The 26,816-nt window shown below is 39.4% G+C and overlaps 2 protein-coding genes and 1 long non-coding RNA gene across 13 annotated transcripts in view; 1 reads left to right on the top strand and 2 right to left on the bottom strand.

Annotated features, from left to right (window-relative positions):
• STK32A (serine/threonine kinase 32A) overlaps window positions 1-11,019 on the bottom strand; it is a 126,733-nt gene extending 115,714 nt beyond the window's left edge. For 7 of the 10 annotated variants that reach the window (XM_082382759.1, XM_082382765.1, XM_082382764.1 and 4 more), the window contains exons 1-2: window positions 10,790-10,900; window positions 6,848-6,995 (exon numbers count right to left, since the gene is read on the bottom strand). In XM_082382759.1, the coding sequence (XP_082238885.1) occupies window positions 6,848-6,899 (52 nt within the window). In that variant the 5' untranslated portion in view covers window positions 6,900-6,995; window positions 10,790-10,900. The other 3 variants (XM_082382761.1, XM_082382763.1, XM_082382762.1) reach the window with 3 other exon arrangements.
• Window positions 1-26,816, top strand: part of PPP2R2B (protein phosphatase 2 regulatory subunit Bbeta) — a 686,949-nt gene that overhangs the window by 105,502 nt on the left and 554,631 nt on the right. The gene's annotated exons all lie outside the window — the stretch shown is intronic.
• Window positions 1-26,816, bottom strand: part of LOC309624596 — a 467,785-nt gene that overhangs the window by 423,875 nt on the left and 17,094 nt on the right. The window lies entirely within an intron of this gene.

Below are 26,816 nucleotides of genomic sequence, written 5' to 3'. Positions count from 1 at the left end.
TTTCGGGCTTCCCCGGTGGCGCAGTGGTTAAGAATCCGTCTGCCAATGCAGGGCATACGGGTTCAAGCCCTAGGCCGGGAATATCCCACATGCTGCGGAGCAACTAAGCCCGTGTGCCACAACAACTGAGCCTGCGTTCTAGAGTCTGCGAGCCACAACTACTGAAGCCCGCGTGCCTAGAGCCCGTGCTCTGCAACAAGAGAGGCCACCACAATGAGAAGCCCGCGCACCGCAATGAAGAGTAGCCCCTCTCTGCAACTAAATAAAGCCCGCGTGTAGCAACGGAGACCCAACGCAGCCAAAAATAAATAAATAAAACAAATAAATTAAAAACCAAAAAGAAGCCAGTTCTTACAAGGGAAATTTTCATTTTACTTTCCCAATCATTTTAACAAAAAATAGTAAATAAGATCAGACAACATAACTCAAGTTTGAGAGGGGAAAGTCTGAAATTCATTTGCCTACCCACTGGGTACAAATATGCAATGCATGGACATTAAAATAACAAAGAAGAGTCTCAGAGTCCTTCATGGCTGGAATCAATTCAGTAACCTCCCATTTCTTTTGGATTGCAAATCTGTGGCCAATTTATTTGGCCCAACTTTTTGAAGGACCCAGTGCCTCCCTCACCAAAGAAGATGTAGGAAAACTGGAAGTGATCACATATCCTAGGAGACAAGTGTTGCCAAATGAAAGTGGAACATTGGGTTTTCAGCAAGTCTGAAGAACAATGCAATAATTGAGCTCTCTTTGCAAACTCAGGGCATTGATGTACCCTTTGTAGAGGCATTTTAACCTAAGGCCAACTGTTCTTAGCTACAGCACTCCAGAAGAAAGTTGTCTCTTGGTTTAACTAAACCAACTCTATCACCTCTACATTCTTTGTATATGCTTGGAAACACATACTACTTATAATGATTGCAAGATCCTCTTCTGTTGCCCAGACTGTGAATTATAACCAAGTCCACTTTTTCTCGTACTAAAGAATTTCTCTAAATCAGCCTGAAAACCTCAATGATTGGACTTTAAAAATGTTAATTTTTTAATCAAACAAGCAAAAGAAAAAAAAGAAAAAACCCAAACAAAACAACAAGCACTGCATTCAGAGAGAGGAAATAAAGCAGATATAATGAACAAGCTATAAACATTAAAAGCAAGTATCATCTGTACTTCTTTTCTTTCAGAAAACTTAGGATGCTTTTCTGTATCATTATTTCTCATAGTATCCACATGATAGTTGGGTCTGGGGGACAACTGTCACTGTGTCTGTTGATCGAATGGGATTACTTAAATAATCTGCTTTGGGCTTAAATCAGAAAAAGTAAGTTTATCCATTTTTCAGCCCAATGAGTTCTTGATTTTGCCTTAAATGAAAATACAATCATCCCAGGGGGGATCACAGAAAAAAACAGATGGGATTATGTTTTTGTGAAGTTAATAATTTGGCTTCTTTTCAGAGGATTTATATAGGTTTTCACAGAATCCATACAATCTGCCATCTGGCAATTCAGCTCTGTTGATAAAAGTGTGACTAGGTCATATTAACTATGGCATCTACACAGTTGCATGTAATCGATTTTGTTTCTTTTAGAAGTTGAAATACTTCAAAGAGTTCACGCTCAGAGACTCTGACACTGGTAAATAATATTATAACTAGCATTAATTGGGTGGTTACTTTATATGAGATACCTTGCTAAGTGTTTTATCTGCGTAATTTTATTCTATCCTCACAATGACCCAGTGAAGTATGCCCAGTTAACTTGTATTTTATATATGAAAAAACTGAGCTTACAGAGGTTTGATAACTTGTACAATAGAAGGGTTTGGGTTTTTTTTTTTTCAGATTAATTCACTAGTAATTATTCAGATTTGGGGACTTTTTTCTATTGTATTTCAAATCCCTTTAGAACACTTTATAATTAGTCAAGTTGACTCTAGTGTTTGATGGTTGATCAGGCTATATCCCCTTTGCTTTTTCTCATAGAAATACACAGATTGCTAGTCTGTGGCACAGCTGAGATTTGAAACTGTGTATGGGTTTCCACTACCAGAGCCCTGGCCTGTTATGTCAGGTGGTCTCCCACTACTAAAACACAAAACATAATTAGGTGGAAGACAGTGTGCTGGGTGGTTCCTCAAAAAATTGACGAATTATCATATGATCCAGCAATTCTGCTTCTAAGGATGTACCAGTTGAAAACAGGGACTTGAACAGATACTTGTACACCCGTGTTCACAGCAGCATTATTTATGGTAGTCAAAAGGTAGAAACAACCTAATGTTCACTGATGAATGAAAGAATAAACAAAATGTGGTATCTGCGTACAGTAGACTATTATTCAGCCTTAAAAAGGAATGAAATTCTGATACATGCTACAGTATGGATAAACCTTGAAAACTGAAATAAACCAGACACAAAAGGACAAATATTACATGATTCCACTTATATAAGGTACCTAGAATAGTTAAAATCGTAGAGACAGAGTAGAATGGTGGTTGTCAGAGGCTGTGGGGAAGAGGGAATGGGGAGTTACTGTCTAATGGGCACAAAATTTCAGTTTGGGAAGATTAAAAAGTTCTATGGTGGTGGTGATGGTTGTCCCCAGATGTGAATATACTCAATGCCACTGAACTGTACACTTAAAAATCGTTAAAATGGTACACTTTATTATGTATTATACCACAATAAAAAATGTAACTAGGACTTGGGTTTGCCCTAAGCCACAAAAGAAAACAACAGTATCATGTGAGGTCTACTTTGTAAAAAATCACTTAACATTAATTAACTAAGCCTCCTGCTCTTCCACAGCAGCTGTAAAGCTTATACTTTGTTTTCACTAAATAAAGATCAACACAAGTAACTAACAGAATGATCTCAAGATCAGTATCAGAGGGAACAGCATGAAACACAAAGTGTCAGGATGAATTCCAGCAAGAACAGCTTATCTCAAGGGACATCCACTAACATCTTATTCCTTAATTACCTTCCAAGTGAACCAAAACATTTTTTCCATGAGAAAGGAATCTTGAAATATTACTTGGGAAAATGGGTACACATTTTCTCAAGTCTATATATTGGGAATAGCAAACACTTTGAAGGAAATATTAGATACTTTTCCATCACATTTTGGGATTCTTTTCAGCAATATATTAAAAAGAATTAAATTGGTTCATTTAAGTACCCTAGATTCTGGCCCCATTTGATTATTTATATAAAAATAGATCAAAAATGATATAGGCATTAATGTTCTTGGATTAGTCAGTGCTTTTTGTTGTTGTTTCTTGGTCAGAAGCCTCACAGCAATCAAAATTTAACCTTGTGCTCAATCCAGACCTATGAAAGGAGCCAAATCACCTTTATAGGATTTACTGATTAAAAAAAAGTATATAACCGGAATTTCATACTTTTCCTCCCCAAAACTCAGTGATCTTGTAAACAAGTTAATATGGCAGTTAAATGCGATCCCTTTCAGGACTTCCCTGGTGGCGCAGTGGTTGGGAATCCGCCTGCCAATGCAAGGGACGTGGGTTCGAGCCCTGGTCTGGGAGGATCCCACATGCCGCGGAGCAACTAAGCCTCTGGGCCACAGCTACTGAGCCTGCACTCTAGAGACTGCAAGCCACAACTACTGAGCCCGCGTGCCACAACTACTGAAGCCCACGTGCCTGGAGCCCGTGCTCCACAGCAAGAGAAGCCACCACAGTGAGAAGCCCGCGCACCACGACAAAGAGTAGCCCCTGCTCACCACAACTAGAGAAAGCCCGCGCGCAGCAACGAAGACCCAACGCAGCCATAAATAGATAAATAAATTTATTTTTTAAAAATCCCTTTCATAATATACAAACTCATCCTCATCGGAATGTGAAGATACAGGCAACTGGTCATTTCCGATTTTGTCATTATTTGGACTTTTTCCTGTGCTTGAACTGTTCCTCTGTTATTACGTGAGTGGCTTCCTCACCTTTTTCAGGCTTTACCTCAGATGTCACCTCGTCAGAAAGGCCAACCCTGGCCACACCCTATCTGAGGTGGTCTCCTTACCATCACCCTGTCACTCTCCCTAAGATCACTCAGAGTCATTTCCTTGGTGGCACTTTAACACTATCTGAAGTTATCTGGCTTATGTATTTGTGAACTAGTTTATTGTTTGCCTTCCACCATTAGAATACGAGCTCCACAAGGGCAGGGGCAGGGCCATCTTGTCTCCTACTCTGTTCCTCACATCTAGCAGAGGGACGTCTAGCAGAGTGATGGGCTCATAGTAGGCGGATTAGCCTTTCTACTTCTGCCTTGCAACTGTGTGTGTGAACGGACTCAGAGCTTCACCCCTGGGAAGTGCAGACGTACCGTTACGCTCAGCTCTTGTCTCTAAGGGTGCTGCTGTAGGCTCACCTCATTGGCCTGTGGGGGCAGGACAACAAAAAGTGGTGACCTAGAGGGTGTTAAGAAAGATCTGCTTGCTCCTTAAGCCTAACTTCACCCCAACCTAGTTTTCCCAGAGCCCCTTGAAGGTACTTATAAAGTGGTACCTGATTTCACATTTGCCATAATCCCTTGGGGCAGTTGCTTTCTTGGGCACTCCATGAGATCAAGGCCTGGCTGGATTAAAGATTTAGACATCTCTGTATTTTCTCATTATCATGTTACCCTAATACCTTAAAACAACACATACCCCTAGCAAGTAACAAGCACGAAGCTGGCCTCTCTTACCTCCTCTGTTCTCTGAGGACCAGCCTCATGCACATTAGTTTTGAATCTGTAGGGAGCACAGTGAACCAAACAAATGAAATCCAAGCCTTCTTGCCTTCCCATTTTAGAGATGGAAAAATCAAGTAACATCCCTGGCCTCTAGATCCTTGACTTTACAGCTTGATAAAGCAAAGCAAGGCAACAGATATGAGTGGGAAAAAGTTTTCTTAAGACCATTTTCAAACTATATAATTTAAGGGTTCCTATGAAAATATTTTGTATAGGTAGTCATGATGCACCTCTAAATTGATAGTGAATAGCTGGCAACAAGGCATCTTGATCGGTTAGACATTTGTGTTTTAAAGGGTCCAACCAAAGACTCAAAAATTAAGATCGCAGCAGACTTCTGTTTGTCCCCCAGCCGTGGCAAATAGCTAATTGTCCCCTTCTTTTGTAACAAAACATAACTCCTTGTATTTAGAAGGTTCATGGCCACGCAAGATAACTAACTAAATTTCCCAGTCTCCTTTGTAATGAAGCGTGTGCATGTGAGTGAAAGTGACAAGCAAGAGGCAGAGCATATCCTTAAAAGAAGTGGGCTTGGTCTCCCCACTCTTCCCCTTCCCACTGGCTGGAATGTGGATGTGGTGGTGAGCCATCCTGAGGCATGAGGGTGACAGTAACGCTCTAGGGCTGGGAAGGGAAGGAAAGAAGCCAGCTTGTCAGAGCCAGAGTCCCTAACCCTTCGCAGCCACATCTCACCTGAATTACTTATGCCTAGATTGTTACGTGAGAAAGAAAAACACTACCATCTTCTTTATGTCTCTGTTATTTGTAGTTTCTGTTTGAGCAAACTTGCCTTGATGATTCAGATGCTGCTTCATAATTTTTGCAAAGTGCCTTTAGGATCTCAAAATGATAAACTTTTGGAGTTGAAAAGGACCTTCAAGTTTACTACCCTCTCCTCTCACTTGATTGATGAGGAAATTGAAGGTAAATAAACTATTTGAGCACACAGGTAGCTGGTAATAGGACTAGTGTTCAGATCTCCTGGATTTCAGTTCATTGTTATTTTTCTCTGTGGTCCATTTAGCAGAACTCCCTGGAAATGACTCTGAGGGCTGCCTCTGGGGGGCCTGGATAACTTACTAGCTAGGACCCAGGGCCGCCTTTTTCCCAGGCAACCTATAAACAGTATATGCCTACAAGGCTGCTGTAAAGTTTCCCTTTTCTCCAATAAAACTGATCCTTTTTCCTATGACCTAGCATTGTGGAATTTGGCTAGGACCCTGGAACATGCTAATCAGAAGCTCAGGAGGCACCAACTTGCTTGCCTGACTCCACTCTATAATATTATGAGTATCAATTATCATTCACATGCAACTTGATAATATAAGAATTTTTCTATAACAAGTAGCAATAGGGGTAACTTCGACTGTCAAGGGCGCAGCACAGAGAACAAGTCAATCATTTTGTTTCAAGGTCTTCTATCCACCAGATGTCAACTCATGGCTCCCTTTGGACAAAGGGCATTGGTAGAGTTGTGATTAAGAAAGCTGTATGGTATCACTTATATGCAGAATCTAAAAAGAAATTATACAAATGAACTTATTTACAAAACAGAAACAGACTCATAGATGTAGAGAATGAACTTATGGTTACCAGGGGGAAAGGGACAGTTAGGGAGTGTGGGATTGACATGTACACACTGCTATATTTAAAATGGATAACCAACAAGGACCTACGGTCTAACACAGGGAACTCTGCTCAATATTATGTAACAACCTAAATGGGAAAAGAATTTGAAAAAGAATAGCTACATGTATATGTATAACTGAATCACTTTGCTGTACACCTGAACCTATCACAACACTGTTAATCAACTATACTCCAATATAAAATAAAAAGTTAAAAAAATTAAAAATCTAATACATCACTTTTCTAATTAAAAAAAAAAAAAGTTGTCCAAGGTCCCATGGAAAGTGGAAGGTAAAAATCCAGCTCTTAGCATACCAGGTCCTCAGGTTACCCTTGCAGTTCTACCTTTTTTTTTTTCTTTTTAAAGGCCTTACATGACAGTTTACTTATGAAACAAGGAGCTTATATTTGAATTTTTGCAAACTCTATGTTTATATACAATTATCACATGTTTCTCACCATCGTCATTTTCATCAAACACCGGTGGTTTGCTTGAAGTGTTGGCTCCCATTGTCAAGTCTGTCCAGACCCGGATCCTCCAGTTACATTATCCCAGCAGAAACATTCATCTTCGCTCAAAAGAGGACCGGAAACCTTAGCTAGATATCTAGGAGAGAAAAAGAAATGGCGTCCTTATGATATGGTGTACTCTAGGTACCCTGATTATAGACGATGGCCGAAAATTAACCTCATCTTTGCCCCTGCAGTGGAATTTTTTTGTTCTTGGAAATAATAATTTCAGAGAAAACAGAGAACATCAAGCATCTGGGAGTACCCACTACATGGCCTCATCAGAAGTGGACCTGGACTTAGAAAAAAGGAGGAAAGCGAAATATTTTTCTAAGTGTGAAGGCAAGTTTAAAATGAGGTCAGCAATACTTTATTTAACCACTATAAACTAAAAAATATTTTATTGTGACTCTCCATGTCTTTGGGAAAATATGTTAATTTTAAACATTTTTTTGATGTGTGATCAGCAACGTATTTTTTTAGTCATAAAAAGACATACCCCTCTTTCCTCCTACCCTGGAAGTTACTACAACATCAAAGGAACAAGTTCTGAGTTCGGGCTTGATCATACCAGCAAGTCGCTGAGTTTCATGGAACACATTACTTTTTTTCCTTTCCCTGAACTTGAAGATCATTAACGGTCCTTACCTCAAAGACAAATTAAATGTGATTTCATGAGATAATATGTAAAGTCTTTTCACAGCACAAGTGCTTGATAATTGCAGGCCGCTAGGGAGCCCAAATTGAATGACATATGTGAGAGCTAAAAAGCCCTGAAAGTTGTGTATTTATGGCTTTGTTCGTTTTTAAACATAAATAACTTTACTTTCTTGGAAACTGGTAAGGAGAGGCATCATCCAGAGTTCTGGTTCTAAAACTGATGCTGATAAGGGCTTTGGCTCAATGACCTAATCTCTCATCTCTTAAATGGGAGAAACAGCAGCGTCTTCTGTAGGAATAACAAGCTCAGATGCCTACAAGAGCCAGAGGGAAATGCAATTAATTGAGCTGGACCAGGTGGAAGACATTACTGCCTGCTGGCGACACTGGTGACCTCGTGAATCCAGGCTCCACCTAAAAGATGTCACTGCTCTTGGATCGAAAAGATTGTTGCTAAGTAGAAACATGGGCCCAGCGGCCAGGTCTTCAGATTTACCCAAAAAAGGGTGAAGATCCAAATGTTATATAAAGCTATATTTAAAATTTCGTTTTATGTAAAGCAACTAGACTCCAATAAAAATTAATTTTAAAAAAAGTTCGTTTTAGCTATATGGCTTGAGCAAATCTCATGTACAGGACAAATACAGCTCGTGGCATATAGTTAACGAGACAATCTGTGTGAGGCAGCTAGCACCGTGCCTGGCACATAATTTGCAAAGAATTAATATTAGCTATTGCTATTTTATTAGCAGTGGGTATTTCCTTATCACGTATTATTTTCTTTTAAATTTGACACCTGTTGATTTCCTCTTGGGGTTTTTGCATGTGAAGGAAATACAGATCAGAGTCAGAATTGACAAAAAAGTATCCCATGTGAACCTGGGCTAAGGATGAGTTATTGAAAAAGAACTAGAGGAGCCCCGGAGCAAATCTAGAAGAAAAGCTCCTTTTCCTATTAGGGGAAATGTAAGTAAAGCCTTCATTTGGAAGGCAGACTCATTAAGGAAATGTGGCTTGTCATACTGAAAGCCAACTGCTGGCAAAGTGCCTTCTGGACTTTAAAAAGAATCATTAAATGGAGAGCAAAGACAGAGTCAGCAATTAGGAAGCAAGTGATTAAATGGTATGGGGGAGGGGAGAGAGGGGCAGGAGGTAACAGGTGTCTGGAGGAAGCTCAGAGGGGATGATGGAGATCAGGAAGATAGAAAGAACTCAACTGTATCTCTGGGCTAAAAACAAAGGGCTTTTAATCCCAGTGGAAAAAAGGATGAGGAAGAAGCAGGTGGGATGCCCTTAGTGTTTCCTTGTGGGCTAGGGAGAAGCAAATGGGGTGCCCTGTGTGTTGCACTACTGCACTTAGAGTCCAGAATAAGTGGGAAATAGTGTCAGGGCTGAGCCACAGATGACATTAGAGAGGCTCAGTCCTAAAGAGACCATCCACCTGAAGGAGCTGCAGTTGTTAATCCTACCGACTGGGGCTATGTTCTCTTTAATTTTGTGCGTAAAACCTCAGTACATGTAGTTTTCACACCACACCCCAATCCTGTCATTCTTAGATTTTTCTTCACACCTCAGGCTTTTCTCAAGTAGCCTATCTTCCTGCAACCCAGGATGTACCGAGCACTGACCTTGCAAGTTGTCAAGTCAGAAAGAGAAAGAAGAATATTATCACAATTTGCCATATTTCTGAGTTGCATTCTGATGTGCAGACAATTTTGTTTACCAAAGATCCAGTGATTTTTTTTTTTTTTACCGGGAAGAAAATATGTAAACAGGGAACAAATTCTGTGTATGTTTGGGGGATGAACAGGAGGCTTGGACTATCGGGTGGTGGTTTCTCCACTGCACTTAATACTCTCAATCCAGTCTAGAATGGTCTTTATCTTTTTCTCCCTTCGTGGATAACCAAACTGGTAACTTTCCCTCAGATCCAGAAAGAAATCAACGTTTTTCTGGCAGGCAAGTGGAGACACATCTTTTCCGTTCCGCTGAATAGGGCCCAGAAGAGCTATAGGCCTCTTTCCTGACCTGATATTAACTCTGCAGTGTTACATAACCACTTTTTGAGATGCCAAGCAGACAGTCGCCACCCATGGAAATGAACATCCTAAACAGAAAATATAAGAGAAACAGCAATGTGTCTTACAGGAACACAAGGAGTTTCCAGATTCTACCTTGACCTGGCCACTTATCAGATTATTAACTGCAGACGACATTTGACCTTTGGCCTATACTTTTGGGGGATGTCAACAGGTGAGCTGCTCCAGGCAGCTAAGGCTCCCTAGGTAAAGAGGTGTCTTCTTCAGGAAGAACTTATGTTGTGATGCAAGAAAGTTGTAACTTCTGACAGAACTGTCTAGTTTTATCGTCACAGCATATGCATAGACATAATTTATTTTGTTTGCCTTTGAAAAACAGAACTACTTAAGCTGAGACAAATTTAGAAATGTGAGAAAGAAAGAAAATATCCTGAAAAAGACCCAAGTTACAACCACTTGCAGTTAAGTATTGTTTATATTTCATCAACTTTTGCTTCATCATTTTTATGTATTAAAACTGTAGGTAAATAGTTTTTCCACCTCAATCCTCATGCCAAATTAATTCCCCTTTCATACTTCCCCAAAACAGCCACAATTGTGAATCTGGTATACATTTTACAGTCCACTTTCTACGATTTTACACACACGACATGTCTTTTCAAGTAAGTCACCTAAATGACATCATACAGTAGGTATATTTTGCATCTTACTGTAATCATTACCATTATACTTGTGTGATCTAGCCACGCTGATCTCTACAGCTCTGATTTCTGCTTTTTAAGCGCTGCATAGCAGTCCATTGTGTGAATCCTCGGCACTTTGTGTAAAAACGTTCAAATCCTTCAGTTTAGGGGGGAAAAATCCTGGTGGAGATGAAGCCAACCATCAAAGGCAGTGTTGACTTGTTTTGAGACTGGATGAGAGAAACAAGCAGAAATACCTCCCGTACTTATCTCCACCCAGCAAATATTTATTGACGTCTGTCCGCATCTGGACCCGAGTCAGAGGCTGGGGGACAAAGTAGGGTACAAAATAGCTAAGAAGCTAGGAATGGTCCCAGCCCTATCAGATTGTGGTGGGTCATCCTGCCTGCCTGCCTTTATATTCTCTTCCGTTTTAACTTCCTAGCTTCCCAACAGTGCCCTTAGTATGCAGGTTTACTTAAAAGGAAAAAATCTAGACCATCACTCACCTAGACCTCGGCTCTCGCTTCACGCCTTCCGAGAAGCTCAGACTGGTGCTTCCACCCGGGGAGCAGGAGCTAAAAGATCAACTCCGAGAAACGAGGAACAAGCAGGGAAAGGCACCTACCTGCCTGGGCGTTCCAGCGGCCGCGAGCGCGGGGCGGGGCGGGCTGGCACCTGCAGCTGCCGAGGGGTCCGAGCGCAGGCCGAGCTCGCAGCTCCTCCGGGAGGGGTGGTTCCGGGGTCGGGGCAGGGGCGGGGAGCAGACGGCCAGTGGGGCGGGCGGTCCCGGGCGCCGTGCTCCGCCAGGGGGAGGGCGAGGCGGGAGGGCGGCGCTGCGAGCTGGCCTCGGGTCCTGCGGCGCATTGGCAGGATCCGGAGCCGCAGAGCCGCAGAGCGCGACCCAACTTCCCCGACCGAGACCCGGTTCCCCTGAAGTGACCCCCTTTCACCCATCTCCCACTCAAGATACCCGGGCAGCGCCGCCGAGGATGGTGGATATGGAGGTGGCGGATAGGAGCCTGCAGATCTCAGATGGGGAGAGGCACGATTTCCTTTAATACTTCCTAGGGGTGTTACGAAGATCCAAGAGAGGGTTGAGAATTTTATAGATCCCGACATGAAGGATCATTTAACGATTACGATTTTGCAGATTTCCTCGTTTTAGAGCCGGGGAAATTGAGACACAGAAGAAAAATACTTGTCCAGTGTAACATAATTAATGGAGAGAACCTTTTCTAGACCCGGGTCTTCTGGCTCCCAACCCCCATTTTTAACATCAATCCTACTGGAAGTTTCTTTGTTCTCTCCCATGGCAGCTCCCTGTACTTCCCCTTTGTAATAACACGATTGAAATAACTTCTTACTGTTTTCTCTCTAACTCTAGAGTCACACACACTTAAGCCATCAGAGAAATGGCACATAGGTTTCTTACTGAAATTGTCAGGGTGTGAGATGGTGGGCAGTGGTGAGGCGAGGGTGAGGGGGGAGACACCGGAGGGTGTAGGTCTAGTCTGGGAGTGATGTGGGAACAGCTTCTATTCAAGTCCAGCGTTTCCCTGCAATGTGGAAATACCAGCTCTGCGTTGCCAAATATTCAGATTTTAAAAGAGAAGCGAGACACGAGAACTTCTGTGAAATCTCGCATCATTTATAAACATTGGCAAGTTTTTAAAATGTTAAAAACTATGTTGGTCCAACAAAATGTGTCTATGGCTGAAACGCACTTTTCAGACTCCCACTTTTTGATCTATCTGGATGTAAACTTGCAAAGAGTGCAAGAACCACCTTGGCTTTGGTCACCTTGTTTAGTACTAGCTCATACAATGGTGTCTAATGCATCTTAAATATCTGCTGAAATTGCTCAAGCTGTTGGTGGTCACCTTATAGTCAAAAGCCCCATAATTTACTCAAACAAAATTTCAGAGTAATTATCTTGTTTTATTATGACTTAGCCCCTTTCGTCTTCTTTCTATTACCTCAGCCATGGGCTACATTCTATCCTAGTAATGTTCAAGGTTGGAATAACCTTGAACTTCAACTGGCCCACTCTCTCCTTTAGCAATGGGGGTCCTGAGGAAGGAATTTGCCAAAAGCCACACAATGAGTTGGTGGCAGAACTCTGTAGAATCTTACTTTATATTGCCAACTCCTTATGAAAACCTGTTTGAGAGAGGATCGGATGATATAAATGAACTTTTAAAATGGAATTTGGGTCAAGTTCCAAAAGAGGGCAACCAAGTTTAGAAAAAAAAGAGAATTTTTAAGGAATCATTTCGGGGAGAGGATATTATTTTTAAGGAACAAATCAGACACCTGATTGAAAATACATTGTTTTTATATACCATCTGGTAGTTTCCAAAATACTTTGATTGTCTTCATGGCATTGGAGATGCACTACAGATTTATTGGACCCCTATTATTATCTCCCCCTTTCCCCTAGGAGATAATGATATCCATTTTATCACTGAGAAAACTGAGATTGCAATAAAGCAGATTGAGACTAGAAGTGATGTCTCTGGAAGCCTCTTTTTGGTCCTGGCTTGCATAAAGGGCTTTGGAATCAGGCAGCCTTCTACCCAAATGTGAGCTCCACCTCTTAATATCTCTGAGATGTTTGCCAAGTCACTTAAAGGTCCTAAGTCTCAATTGCCCAATTTTAGTAAAGGGGATAATGGTCATTCCTATCAGCTATGATTAATGGGAGATTTAATGAGACAATGTATATATAGTAATGCACTTAGCGTGGTGCTAAGCAGCACAGAGTAAGCACGCAGAAACTGGCAACTGTTAAGGCTGTCATTTTAATTAGCAGGCTGCCAGGTTCTGCCCTAATACTTCTCAGATATCTTCTATAAACCATTCTTCTGTCAGTACAGTCACTTCTGCTTAAAATAAAACTACTCATCAGTCCTAATGTATTTAGTCATGTAAAGGCTTGGCATACACGGGTTTTATAGAAAAAATAGTGATTCTTGTATCATATATAGTCTATCAAATGCAGGTCTGTTTCAAAGAGCTGATTGTGTTTTACCCTTTTATTTATTCAGTTGTTCATACTCTCTTGTCTCTATTCCTATCTTAAACATAGCTGTTTAAGGGTACTGCCGTAAAGCAGTTACTTGGGAGACTAACCAGGCCAGATACTTATGACAATCTTTGGAGCCACCCAGTGGACAGGAGAATGAAGTGACCAGTAAACCAGTGAGGAAGTCTTGTCCAGAGAGATATCCAGAATTTGAAAACTTTTTTTCTTTAAGTCATGGCTTGCAACACAAGCGCTAATACCACACCAATCCAACCATTCCATTCTTGGCTTGAAGCTGTCCACTGGGTTTCACAGCATTGAGAATAAAGTGACACTCTTTTATCCCGTCCATTCCCTGCCAACTGGTCCAATGTCATCTAGGACCAGTGTTCTGCTCATTCCACCCCAGCCACCATGGCTTTCTGCAGACCATGCTACGTGTGTCCCTACCCCAGGACATTTGAATGACTCTTGTTTATGCATGGACATGGTTCTGGACTCATCATTCAGCTATCAGTTCACCTTTCCCTAGTTCAGAGAAACCTTCCCTCAATTTCTAACCTGAAGTTGTTTCCCTGCCACTTTCTCCATTCCCCACCATGTACTCTAATTTCTTCCATCTTATCACTCATTACAAACTATAATTAATTGGCTTATGTAAGTTCTTTGCTATGCTTTCCCCCACTGAATGCAGGCTCCATGGGGGAAGGAACATCTGTCTTATCCACCATTATACATCCAGTGTTGAACCAGTATTTGGTAAATAGAAAGCATTTAATTAAATAAATAAATGCTTGTCTATTTCTACCATTTTTTTTCACTTCTTAGTCCAGGAGGAAAATACAAAGAAGACGTATTACACCGCAAAGCAGTAACCATTCCCATGATGTAAATGGACACTTATTGGGCTATATTTAAAACATACAAAGACAAGTAAGACATGAAGCTGGACATGAGAATTTTGTGGTTTGGATAGAAGTGTAACTGCAGCCTGAGATTGATAGGTGCCCAGTGGGAACCCCTGGAGAGCACTGGCTGAATCGGTTACTTCTGCCTGAAGGTGTCAGAAGCTTCAGTAACTTGATCAGTGTCTTGAAGGATGAATGGAAGGTCACTAGATAGAGAGCAAGGCATTCCAAATCTGGAGACTGGAGGCCTACAAAAGCATAATATCTGGGGAGACATATAAAAAATGTAGTGTAATTGGAAAATAAGGAGTATAGTGGGAGTGAGAAAGGATGGAAGAAAGATCTGAGGAACCAAATATGCTATGGAAAAGAGCTTGAAATTTAAACATAACGGCAGTGGGAAGCCCTCAGATGTGTTAGGCAGGAAAATGGACCTCATTAAGTTGAGTTTTAGTAAGATTGCTCTGCCCTCTCCACATAAGACAAAGCTTTATTTTCTCTTGGTCTGACATGCAAATTATTCTCAGTTACTAAAAAGATAAGTTCTCTTTTGTAACAATAAGAAAATTCTCCTTAGTTATCCAATAAATCATAGATCCTAGCACAGTGTCTCAGATTTAGTAAGTTGGCAAATATTTGTTGAATGAAATTTAATGTTCAGTTTTACCTGGTTTGTCCACTTCTACCAATTTACTCACTTGTAGAAACTGTGTGATAACCTGACATTTCTTTTAGCTATTATCCTTGCAAAGACCCTCCATTTTGTTTCTCAATTTCATTAAATGAGTTATATTCATAGTTTCGAAACGGCCTTTACAAATTCTGTAACCTCAAGTTCACGATTTATTTAACAACCCATTCCTGCAGAGTTTATCATTTGTCTACAGTGGGGACAACATCAGGCCAGAAGCTGGAGCCACAAAGATAAATAAACAACCCCTGTTCTTAAGGAGCAAGCACTCTAGTGAGTGCACAATATGTACCACGCTGGCTTCACCATTCAGCCTGTGAGTGTGACAGTTTAATTGAGGAGAAGGAAACAATAAGATGTAATGGGAACATTTTATATTTATTGTCCAAAATAAAGAGGTAGATATAGTATCAGATTGTTCCCTCATACATGCTTACTCAAAATAATTAACTGAAGAAGAGAAAGAGAGGAAAAATGGGTATGAGTTAAAGCACTTGAGAAATGAATAGTTGTGGTGCCCACTGTATATACACCCGTGTGCTCATTTATTCCACAGCATTCATTGAGGAGGGAATCATTTAATTTTTGTCCAGAAAACTTGCATTCTTGGTGAGAAAAAAATTTTGTTAGCGTCAGACAGACCTGGGTTTGTTTCTCGAATTCACCGTCTAAAGCTGCATGCCCTTGTGAAGTCATTTAGACTCAGAGTCTTTGTTTCTTGATCTGTACAATACGGATGCTAGTAGTACATATTCCCAGTGAGTATTGCAATGACTAAATGAGATAGTGCATGAAAGCACTTTTTGCCATGCATGGTGCAGAGAGATACCTAATAATTGCATTATTATTACTATTATTACACCAAATACCTCTCTTGTGTACAAAAAGTGTGAAAGAATGCCCATGTTACCGGGCCCTCCTCAGCACTGTTGGTTTGGAAAGATCATTGTTGGGAGACATGGTTAGAACCCTGAACTAAATAGATACGTATTTTAAGGAGCTCATCATCTAATAAAAATTCAGGCAAATTAGCTGGCAACTTCAGTCCAGGGTAATAGGGGCGTGATAACAGAAGTTAGAATGCTCCGCGAGTACATAAATGAAGCACATGGCCTAGTCTAGGGGTGTCAGCAAAGGTGTCACAGGAGCATAGTACCCAAGCTCAGTCCTGAAGGTAAAGTACACGTTAGTTGTGCAAAGGGAAGGGGAAAAGAGTACTCCAGCCCGAGGGAACAGCATGTGCAAAGCTGTGTGGGCAAGAGAGAGTGGATTGTGTTCAGGGAAACCAAGGAGCTTTAGTGTGGCCAGGTTGTGAAGGAGGAAAACACCATCCACAGAGAAAACAGCAAGTGCAATATCCTGACAGAGGCAGTGTGTACTCCTGTCACGACAAACCCATAAACTCTGTGCTGCTATCTTCTGTTTTCAGAACAGAAAACAGAAACTCAAATGGTGTCGTAAGTTTCCCAAACTCCCAGCTCTGGTTTACCACAAAGTCAATATCCTTTTCATTACACTATAGGCTTCCTCTCTGTATGGCGTATGTGTGTGCGTGTGCTTGTATGGATAAGTGCATGTGACACAATTTTAATCCCTTCTTATATCATAAATATAAAGATCAAAAATATAACCTTAAAGAGAGAGCATTCCCATAAAGTTGTTTTAAAGCCTGACTTTAAAGTCACAGCTTGACTTTGTTCTCTACATCATTAGTTTATACCTCACTCTTATGAAAGATTAGATAAAGCTGTGACCGTGAGGGGATGGAGTGATCTTATTTACCTATAAACAATTTAATTCCTTAAGTCACAGGTTCCCTTCTCAGGCCTTTACTCTCAACACACACACACACACACACACACACACCCTAAATAGTCATATATTAGAATATTCAGGAGCATGTAGGAACGGTCAATAGACTTGGTATTTACATAGATAATATAGCAAGCTAATAAGTATCCATCTACCATTTCCCCTCTCCTTCCTTTATCTTGGTGTTTTTCTTGTTTATTTGGATGTCTTTGCAATGAGCTGGCCTTCCATATGACCCAGAAGAGCAGGGAATGACATGGGGTTGTGTTCTAACAATGGAAAATACATCTGATGAAATTATATTTCTTTTTTTAATTGCCTAAGGAGATATTTAAAAATCTATTAATGTATAAATACATATTTTTCACGTTTAAGGTGAATGTTAGGTTTCATTGGATTAATTTATGTGTTTTGTTTTGGACTCTTCTGCCTCCATTTGTGGATTTCTGGGGATAGTGTTTTTTTCCCTAAAAAATTGCCCTCTTTAGACACAAATGTTTCTCAGTTTAGCCTATCCATGGTGTAATTCGAGATATTTTCTCCCAGAGTTGCTGTGAATTTTTGTATTTTTGGAGGCTATTTCGATGAGAAGTTTAGAAAAGGCAAATAGGAAACAATCTAGAATATAAGTCAAACTAGGAGGTAGTGAAATATCTTCAAGTGTCTCTGAAATTAAGGGTAAAATGCTGTCCTTTACTCCTCTCAAAGCTCATCTCCGTTCAGTGCACATTGAAGAAAGCATGCTGTGGTCCTCAAAGGCACCTGACTTGGTTTTCTAAAATTCTGATTTTTTCATCATTTTGTACACTGCTAGGTATGGAAGTGACTTACATTTTAACAGATTATAGTATTGAACTGTAAAAGAGGAATAGAAGAAAGAGAAATTGTGTATTTGGCTTTTTTTGTATCCTGAAGTAGGCCACATCTTCTGAATACTAGTTATATTCATGAAGCATTACTTCTGAATCAAAATTCTGTTGTATCATTGGTCTATGTAATAATTTCAAATATACCTCATCTTTATTGTGGCATATCCATCCTTTGGTGAGTGCTGTTAATAGTTTGGTTTCTACAGGGAATGGCTCAGGACCTAGGGAATGGCGGTAAAGATTCAGCATTTTAAAAGGAGCCTTTTGGAAGAACTACATGCAGTACTTTGAAGGTAAATTACTAAAGCAATTTCAGTGTATTTGTCCTAATCAAAGAAGTATCTTTTCCAAAAGTGTCTGTAAATTGTTCAGATCAGCATGACACAAGTTCACAGTGACTTATTTCAAGTAACTTCCAAGTGTGAAACACTATCCTTTGGTGTACTTAAAGTCCATATGATTTTAGTGAAAATCCAAGAAAGAGTCTTATTATCCTTCCTTGCGTCTCCCTTGTTCTAAGTAGCAAGTAATAATAATAATGATGATGATGATGATGATTAATGAAGGAAAAGAAGAGAAATAGATTAAAACTACTACTACTAATAATAGATATTTATTTAACATTTTTTATGTGCCAAGCGCTGAGCCCAACACTTTACTTGCACCCCATCATTCAATGCTAACAATACCAATTTTCAGTCAAGAGTACTGGAGCTTAAAAAGGTTGGAGAGTTTGTGCAGAGTCACAGGATAGAAGCCCAAGTAATCTGAATTCAAGGTCTGGGCCTTTCATCACTATAAATTTTTTTCTTCTGTATGACACTTACAAATCTAGAATTAGAGTACTGGAGTTCCCTTGTCTTCTGAAACACTCTTTGGATTTAGCTCTGTACCTGGGGAGATGTCACTGGCCCATACCTAGGATCAGACTTTCCATCTGTGAAATGAAGAGGTTGGACTGGGTAGTTTCTATGGTCCCTTCTAGTACTGTTATTCTATGACCAGGGAGCACGTACTGTGACCTATGGTTAGAGCAAACAGCCAACTCTGTTTGCCTTGGATTGAAAGGGTTACTGAGATGTGGGACTTTCAGTGCTGATATAGGACAGTCTGGGGCAAACCTGGACTGTTTGTCACCTACTACAATACCTGTTCTTTTGACCTCATTATTCTGAGCACAACCATTTTTTCAAGAATTCTTTGAATTCCTTTGACTGGGACTTCCTGTTTCTTAGATAAACTCTTGAAGAACTAGAGTGTAGAGTAGATTATTCAAAGGGTGGTGGGCCTGCTTTTTCCTCCCCAGGCGTGGTACGCTTGAGTGGTTGGGATAGTATCACCTTCCTTTCCTTTTACTTCAAATGAGTGGGCTGGTTTGTTTTGCAAATTTGCTTTTGCTCTGATACTTGAGGAGTGCACACTGACAAGATGACAGCAGTAGTATTCCATCTGAAATGATCTCCACTGATGAAAGGAAATGGTTATGTAGTAAGGGTAACTTCATGTTATTAAACACCTACTCTTCAAAAGGCATTTTGTGTGCACTAAATGAATTTTGAAAGCAGTGATTCCAAGTAGCTATTATTATCCACACTTTAAGGGCAAGGAAGCTGAGACTCAGAGAAGTTCAGTAACTTACTGAAATTAACAGCTAAATCTAAACTGGGATTTGAACACTGGCACCCCCAAGTTCAGAGTCCCTATTTTTCCCATGCAAATGGCGACTTCTGCTGTTCAAAACAGCTACAGTTTCTAGTTTCTTTGAATATGAGTGATGCTTATGTTCTTGAAGATTCCACATGAAATACATTGAGATGTCTGGCTTCTTGCTTTCAAATCCTGACTTTCTTCCTATGCAGAATAATGGGATCCTTTCTTCGACAGATATGAAGCAAGTGCCTTATGTACTGCTGTATATTCCCCCTACTTTGTAAGTTTCCTGTTTCATTAGAACAGAGTTATATTTCCAGTTCTTGTTAGAGTAAGCAAAGATGTATTTTTATCATTAGAAGAAACAAAGTCAGTAGAAAGTTGAAAAAAACTATTTCCATGGACTTAGGTAGTTGAGGCAACAAGAAATAACATTTCAATGAATCTCAGCGTTTAACAGAATTTACTTGTTAAAACTACAATTCTAAGTAATATGAACTACAAAATGTGTCTGCTCAAATCCAGTATGTAATACTAGAAAATCCTTAACTCTAAGTATAAAGAAATAGATGCAAATCTAATTTTTGAAATCTAATCATTAATTAGCATTAACACAATTTTTGCAGTGTCTAAACAAACAAAACTGCAAAATTATGGGTGTATTACAAACATTTATTTTATGCTTACTATGTGAATTTAATCCTCACAAAAGCCTATGGGTAAACAGTTTCTCCTTTTGTACTAACGCAGTATCTAAAGTTCAGCCAGATTAATTTATGTGACTAGGAAATATGAGAGATAGTATTAGAGACCATACTGGAACCTTAGTCAACCTAATAACACTCGGATATGTTATCTCAGAATTATTCCAGAAATTTTTTTGTTTTTGAATTCTTTCTCTGGGATGTTCTATTGTATATTATAGTAAGCCTAATTAACTCAGACAAGGTTACTACTTATGACCATATTTAAATTATTCAACACATTTTAATGCATCCATTGTTAATCTGATTCCATAATGTATGTGTATATGTGATTGCAAACACCCTGGCTACTCTTACACAATTAATTAAGAGTTTAAAAAATGTGTGAATTATTAATTCAATTTTCCTACCTTTATTTGACTATTATGGTAAATACATACCATACTTTTCTACCTTTATTAAAAAGCCATCTTTCTTCCAACCATGGAGAATTAGATAAACTTTTCTGTAGAGGACATTTTTCTTCTTAATTAATTATGTAATTTTAACATCTGACTCTCACGAGACGCTTAGTGTGTTTCCTCTGCTGCTCAGCTATTTCCTCCTTCTGTGTTAGTTGTTCTTCTCCAGTAACAGGAACTGAATGTTACCCAAATACTAATGAGAGTTAAAGAAATTTCAAATTATATTTCAGCAAATGAGATGTTTCTTTTCACATATATGGAGAAATTAACGGCTCCAAAATCCTTTAAAAGAAGAAAAACTTCATTTGCAAAGATTATAGAAAGCAATTAAGTTCTGAACTAATAAAACGTTGACTTATATTGATAGTTAATATTAAATAGTTTTCAGTTTGCATAAACCAAAATTTAATCAGAAGTAAAATTCTACTTAAGTTTGCATAATTCACTGCAGACTCAAACACTTGTAAAAGCATGTGTAAGCATATCATTAACCAATTGCAAAGGATTATCATACTAACATGAAATATAAATAGCATTAATCATACTTTGATTTAGAGTATTTTTCTTAATGATTCCTCCACCATTCCTATGGGGGAAGGAGGGACTTATTTTAGCTTCTGAAATAGAAGATTAGAGAAGTTACTTGTTTTTTATAACTTTAAAAATATAACTAGTAAATAGTGAACAATTTGAAAAATAGAATGCATCCTCCCAAGACTCCCATAGTATTCACTGAACTTACTTCTTAGCTGGATTATGAAATACTGACAAACTTCATGTTAAATTTACATCTCAGTGGCCTCTATCAGAGCCCCTAATTTCAGGTCAAATTCCTCTCTGTAGTCCCCCATAAATTCCTGGTTCTTTCTTATTTTTATGTTTGGCATTCCTTTCTTATGATGAATTTTTTATAACAAAATAAAAGTAATATAAATTTTATAATAAAATTCACGTTTTTAAAGTGTGGCGTAAGACGAATTTTCAACAAATACATATATTCATGTTATGTTACTTGCCCTTTTGTTTTTAACTGGGGTGTAGTTGTTTTACAATGTTGTGTTCATTTCTACTGTACAGCGAAGTGAAATAGAGTTCCCTGTGTTATACAGCAGGTTCTCGTTAATTATCTATTTTATACATATTGGTGTATATATATATATATCAATCCCAATCTCCCAATTCATCCCCTCCCCCCTTTCCCCCCTTGGTGTCCATACGTTTGTTATCAACTCTGCCACTGATACCAATTCTCTTGACTTGGCATTCAACCCACTATTTTCTCATCATACTTTAGCTGATACTTATTCTGTAAAGGATCAATTAGTAAATATTTTAGACTTCGTGGGTGTACACCCTCTGACACAGCTACAACTCCATGTAGTGTAAAAATGGCCATAGATAATATGTAAACAAATAACAGTGACTATTTTCCAATAAAACTTTATTTATGGACACAAATATTAATTACATAGGATTTTTACATTTCACAAAATATTATTATTCTTTGATTTTTTTTCGGTGATTTAAACATGTAACATCTATTTTTAGCTCACAGGCCATACAAAAACAGGTGATGAGGTGGATTTGATCAATGGGCCTTAATTGGCCAAAGGATCATGAAATCATAAAATTCAGTGTAAGTTCTTGAAAGCATCTCATCTGGTACTTTCTTTTTAAAAATCATATACAGAAATGAAGCTCAAAAACAGCAAAGGAGGTGGGCTTCCCTGGTGGCGCAGCGGTTGAGAATCCGCCTGCCAATGCAGGGGACACGGGCTCGAGCCCTGGTCTGGGAAGATCCCACGTGCCGCGGAGCAACTAGGCCCGTGAGCCACAACTACTGAGCCTGCGCGTCTGGAGCCTGTGCTCCGCAACGGGAGAGGCCACGATAGTGAGAGGCCCGCGCACCGCGATGAAGAGTGGCCCCCACTTGCCGCAACTAGAGAAAGCCCTCGCACAGAAACGAAGACCCAACACAGACATAAATAAATAAATAAATAAATTAAAAACAGCAAAGGAATCTAAGTGGTTTAAAAGAACTATATGGAATGTCAGAGAGTCTGCACTGGTCAACCTGTAGTGGCTGCCTGGAGCGCGGTGCTGGGAAGAGCCGTGAGGTCCAGTCTGGGCCGAATGGGAGGAAAATCGTGCTGTGATTGATTGATGATGTCTGCCTTGAGTGCCGCAGTGGAATCAAATCAGAGGGATATTTAATGTATGCAAAGTCACCTGTTCGTGCTCTGCCAAAGGAGAGGTAGAAGAGGGTGGACCAAAGAGACAGAAGTCAAGATTGTATGAATGAATGGTAACTTGAGAATGAGGACGAGAACAAATGAATGAACAATTGAAATACTGCAGGCCCTTCTGATTGCCTTCCACTCAATGAGTATATTCCTCAGTGTGTGAGAAGATGGGTAGCAATCTCTTGTTCCCTCTGTCAGACACATTCACCATACAGAGAGATTCTAGGCTTTAAAATACTTTCTTTAAAAATTGCAACATGTCCCAGATGCAAGCTACCTACCTAACATGGTGTTCAATCAGAAAAAAAAAAATAAGAAGAAGAAAAAAGAAGTATGTCTCAGTAAGAAAGAAAAAATTGGCTGTGTTGGATGTTTTGAAACATGTTACATTTAGGTCCAACATGGAACTTTCCCAAATGCAGTTTTGACTTGATTCATTTTTACCTTATGTGATGTGCTTACTACCTAACCCCCTTGAAAGATGTGTCTCTACTGTAGGTCACAAATTTGACATTCCCTATTAAGCCCAAGGTAACACCGGACATTAACAACTCAATTTTTAATTTTACTTGGTACCCTCACCCACAGGGGTACAAGGGATCGAAGAATATGTCAAATGCTTAAGGAAGGATGCTGCATTGTCACATTTAGGAGACACTGAATCAATTTATCCTATTCTTTTGAAGTTAAGAATGACCTTCTAGAATGGTGTCTTTACTCATTATTTATTCTTTTTCTCAGGCTTTTATATCTGGAGTAAAGAAATAGCAGGGCCAGAGACTATTCTTTACTTTTCTGATGACTTTATTGGACGATCAAACCACGAGTTTACCTTAGTCATTCAAGTATCTATACTAACTGTTCACCCTTGCAGCCACCCTACAGAACAAGTGGGATCAGACAAACAAGAGTTCAAGCAACAATACTGAACTCCAGCAATATAAGCTCAGGCCCTTGCCCAGGGTCAACCTTGGTCTCTGCCTGGTTTGCAGCCCATGACGATACTGATACCAATTTACATAATCATGAGTTACAACTGCCATTTTCCCACGCTCAGCACTGCTTCTATTATGGGGAAATTGGTTACCAGACAGAAAGGGAACATATACAAAAGCATTTAGAATTCTAAACATCATTCCTTTCTTTGTTCCTAATCTATAGATATTTCTGTAAATCCTTTGAAAAATACAGAAGTGGTATATTCTAAGTACAAACTGGAGTATTAATCAGGGGTTAAAGATACCCGGTTTCTATTTAGGCTCTGCCTTGTGTGCTGGTTATATTCGACATCTCTTATCTGTGGGATAAAGAAAGTACTGTATCTGTCTCTTTTGGCACAAGGGAGCTATGAGAGTAAATGATATATTCTGCTTCAGTATAATTCCTTAGTTAATTGCATTACTATGTAAAAATTATGATAATAAATGTTATTGCTCAAACCATTATTTGTGGTTTATGAAAAACAGGCTTATTTTCCCCCAATTAGTTCTAATGTACCAGCAGATACCCTTTTTTTCTTACAGCCTATAACTGTTTGCTAAGTACACTCTTCCAAATTATTGGTTAGGCAAGAACAAAAAATCCATTGCCCTTGCTGTATATTAACTAGAAAATTGGCACAAATAATCTTTGTGTTATAAATAGTTCCCTTTCATCCCAGATGCAACTAGAAAGTCAAAGAAAATAATGTTATAGATGAAGACAAGCATTCTTTCCATTTTCTGGAAGGAACACAATGTTGCCAGTGTTCAATTTTTTTCCCTTTCATGATTTCCACAGACACTGCCTAATTGTGTAGCCCTGATAATTTTCCAAAGAGGCTTGCTAACATGTGAAGGATCATATTTTCTGGTGATAAAGAGACATGACAGCTCTCTTTTACAAACCTCCAAATTCAATAATTCCTAATTTTGTTTTTTGGAAAGTTAATGCTATACGGGTCAAGGTAAATGTCTTTCTAAAATCTTAGTGTTAAGTTAGCTTTTTTTTTTATTGTGGTAAATAAAAACACATAATATGAGACCACCCTCTTAAATTTTTAAATGTAGAGTGCAGTACTGATAGCTGTAAGCACAGTGTTGTACAGCAGATTTCTAGAACATTTTCATCCCACATGACTGAAACTCCATGCACATTGAATAGCAACTCTCTGCTTTCCCCGCTCAGCACATGGCAACCTCCATTTTATTTCCTGCTTCTATGAGTTTAACTAATTTAGATACCTTATATTAGTGAAATCATGTAATATATGTCATTTCTGTTAACATAATGTTCTCAAAGTTCATCCATTTTATAGTATATGACAGGATTTCCCTCTTTTATGACTGAATAATATTCCATTGTATGCACATACCACTTTTTAAAAATCCATTCACCTGTCAGTGGACATTTAGGTTGCATTCATGTCTTGCCTATTTTGAACAATGCTGCACTGTACATGAGAGTGCAAATGTCTCTTCAAGATCCTGATTTCAGGTTTTTTTTGATAAATTACCAGAATTTGAATTGTTGAATCATATGGTAATTCTATTTTTAGTTTTTTGAGGAAAAGCTTTACTGTTTTCCATAGTGGCTGCACTATTTTATATTCCTACCAATAGCGTGGAATTCCAATTTCTCCACATCTGTAACAAAACTTGTTATTTTCTGGGCTCTTTTGATAATTGCCATCCTGGCAGGTGTGAGGTGCTACCTCATTGTGGTTTTGACTTGCATTTTCCTGATGGTTAGTGATGTTGGCCCTGGGCTTTTCTTTCTTGGGAGATTTTTGATTACTGACTTATTCTCCTTACTAGTTATAGGTGTGTTCATATTTTCTATTTCTTTCTTTCTTTCTTTCTTTATTATTTTTGGCTGTGTTGGGTCTTCATTTCTGTGCGAGGGCTTTCTCTAGTTGGGGCAAGCAGGGGCCACTCTTCATCACGGTGTGCGGGCCTCTCACTATTGCGGCCTCTCTTGTTGCAGAGCACAGGCTCCAGACGCGCAGGCTCAGTAGTTGTGGCTCACGTGCCTAGTTGCTCCGCGGCATGTGGGCTCTTCCCAGACCAGGGCTCGAACCCGTGTCCCCTGCATTGGCAGGCAGATTCTCAACCACTGCGTCACCAGGGAAACCCTTTCTATTTCTTTCTGATTCCATCTTGACAGGTTGTATGTTTCTAGAAATTTATCTGTTTCTTCTAGGCTATGTAGTTTCTTGGTATATAACTGTTCACATTAGTCTTTTATAATCCTTTTAATTTCTGTGAAATCAGTTGTAATGTCTCCACTTTTATTTCTGATATTATTTTTCTAGTCTCTTTTTTTTTTCTTAGGCTAGCTAAGGATTTGTCCATTTTGTTGATATTTTCAAAAAAACCACTCATGACAAAGGCTTGCTTGTAGGCAGTTTACTTTGGGAAGTAATCTCAGGGAACAGGGAAAGGGCAGAGGAAGACTTTGAAGACTGAAGCAGGGAAAAAAGGAAAGGTAACAGAAGAGGGGATTATTAAGCTGGTTTTATTGTAGCCAACTGAGACTGACCTTGTAGGAACACTCTGAGGAACCTGTAGAATGTTCCTTAAAATAATCCACCTGAGGACAGATGAGAAGAGTTATTTACTGCTGCATGTTGCTTCAGGATATTATAATCCCTAGTAACTTTATCCCCCGCTCTCGATCATTCCTTAAGAATTCAGTCCAGATTTTACATCCCCACTGTCTACCACAATACTTTGAACATAGAAGGTACTTATTAGTAAATACTTGTTGAATTCATCAATGGAATGTGCTCTCCTCAGTAGTTATTCTGAGCCAAGAGGGGAGCTACTAAAATCTGCAGTGTACATTGAAACTTTCCCTTAAGCAAAAACGACGAATATTAACTATGAGTCCATTTGGACTGCTAAAATAAAATACCATAGACTGGGTGCTTATAAACAATACAAATTTATTGTTCACAGTTCTGGAGGCTGGGAAGTCCAAGATCAGGGTACCAGGATGTTCACCTCCTAGTGAGGGTCCTCTTGGTGGTTCATAGCCTGCGCCTTCTCACTGTATCCTTACATGGTGGAAGGGGCTGGGGATCTCTCTGGAGCCTTTTTTATAAGGTATTAATTCTATTCATCAGGGTTCCACCCTCATGACTTAAACACCTCCCAAAGGCCCTACCTGTTAATAACATCATACTGG

This window comes from Balaenoptera borealis (assembly GCF_965194805.1).
Source record: "Balaenoptera borealis genome assembly, chromosome: 2".
NCBI lineage: Eukaryota > Metazoa > Chordata > Mammalia > Artiodactyla > Balaenopteridae > Balaenoptera > Balaenoptera borealis.
The sequence above is the reverse complement of the archived record's forward strand: the minus strand, read 5'-3'. Positions and strand labels throughout refer to the sequence as shown.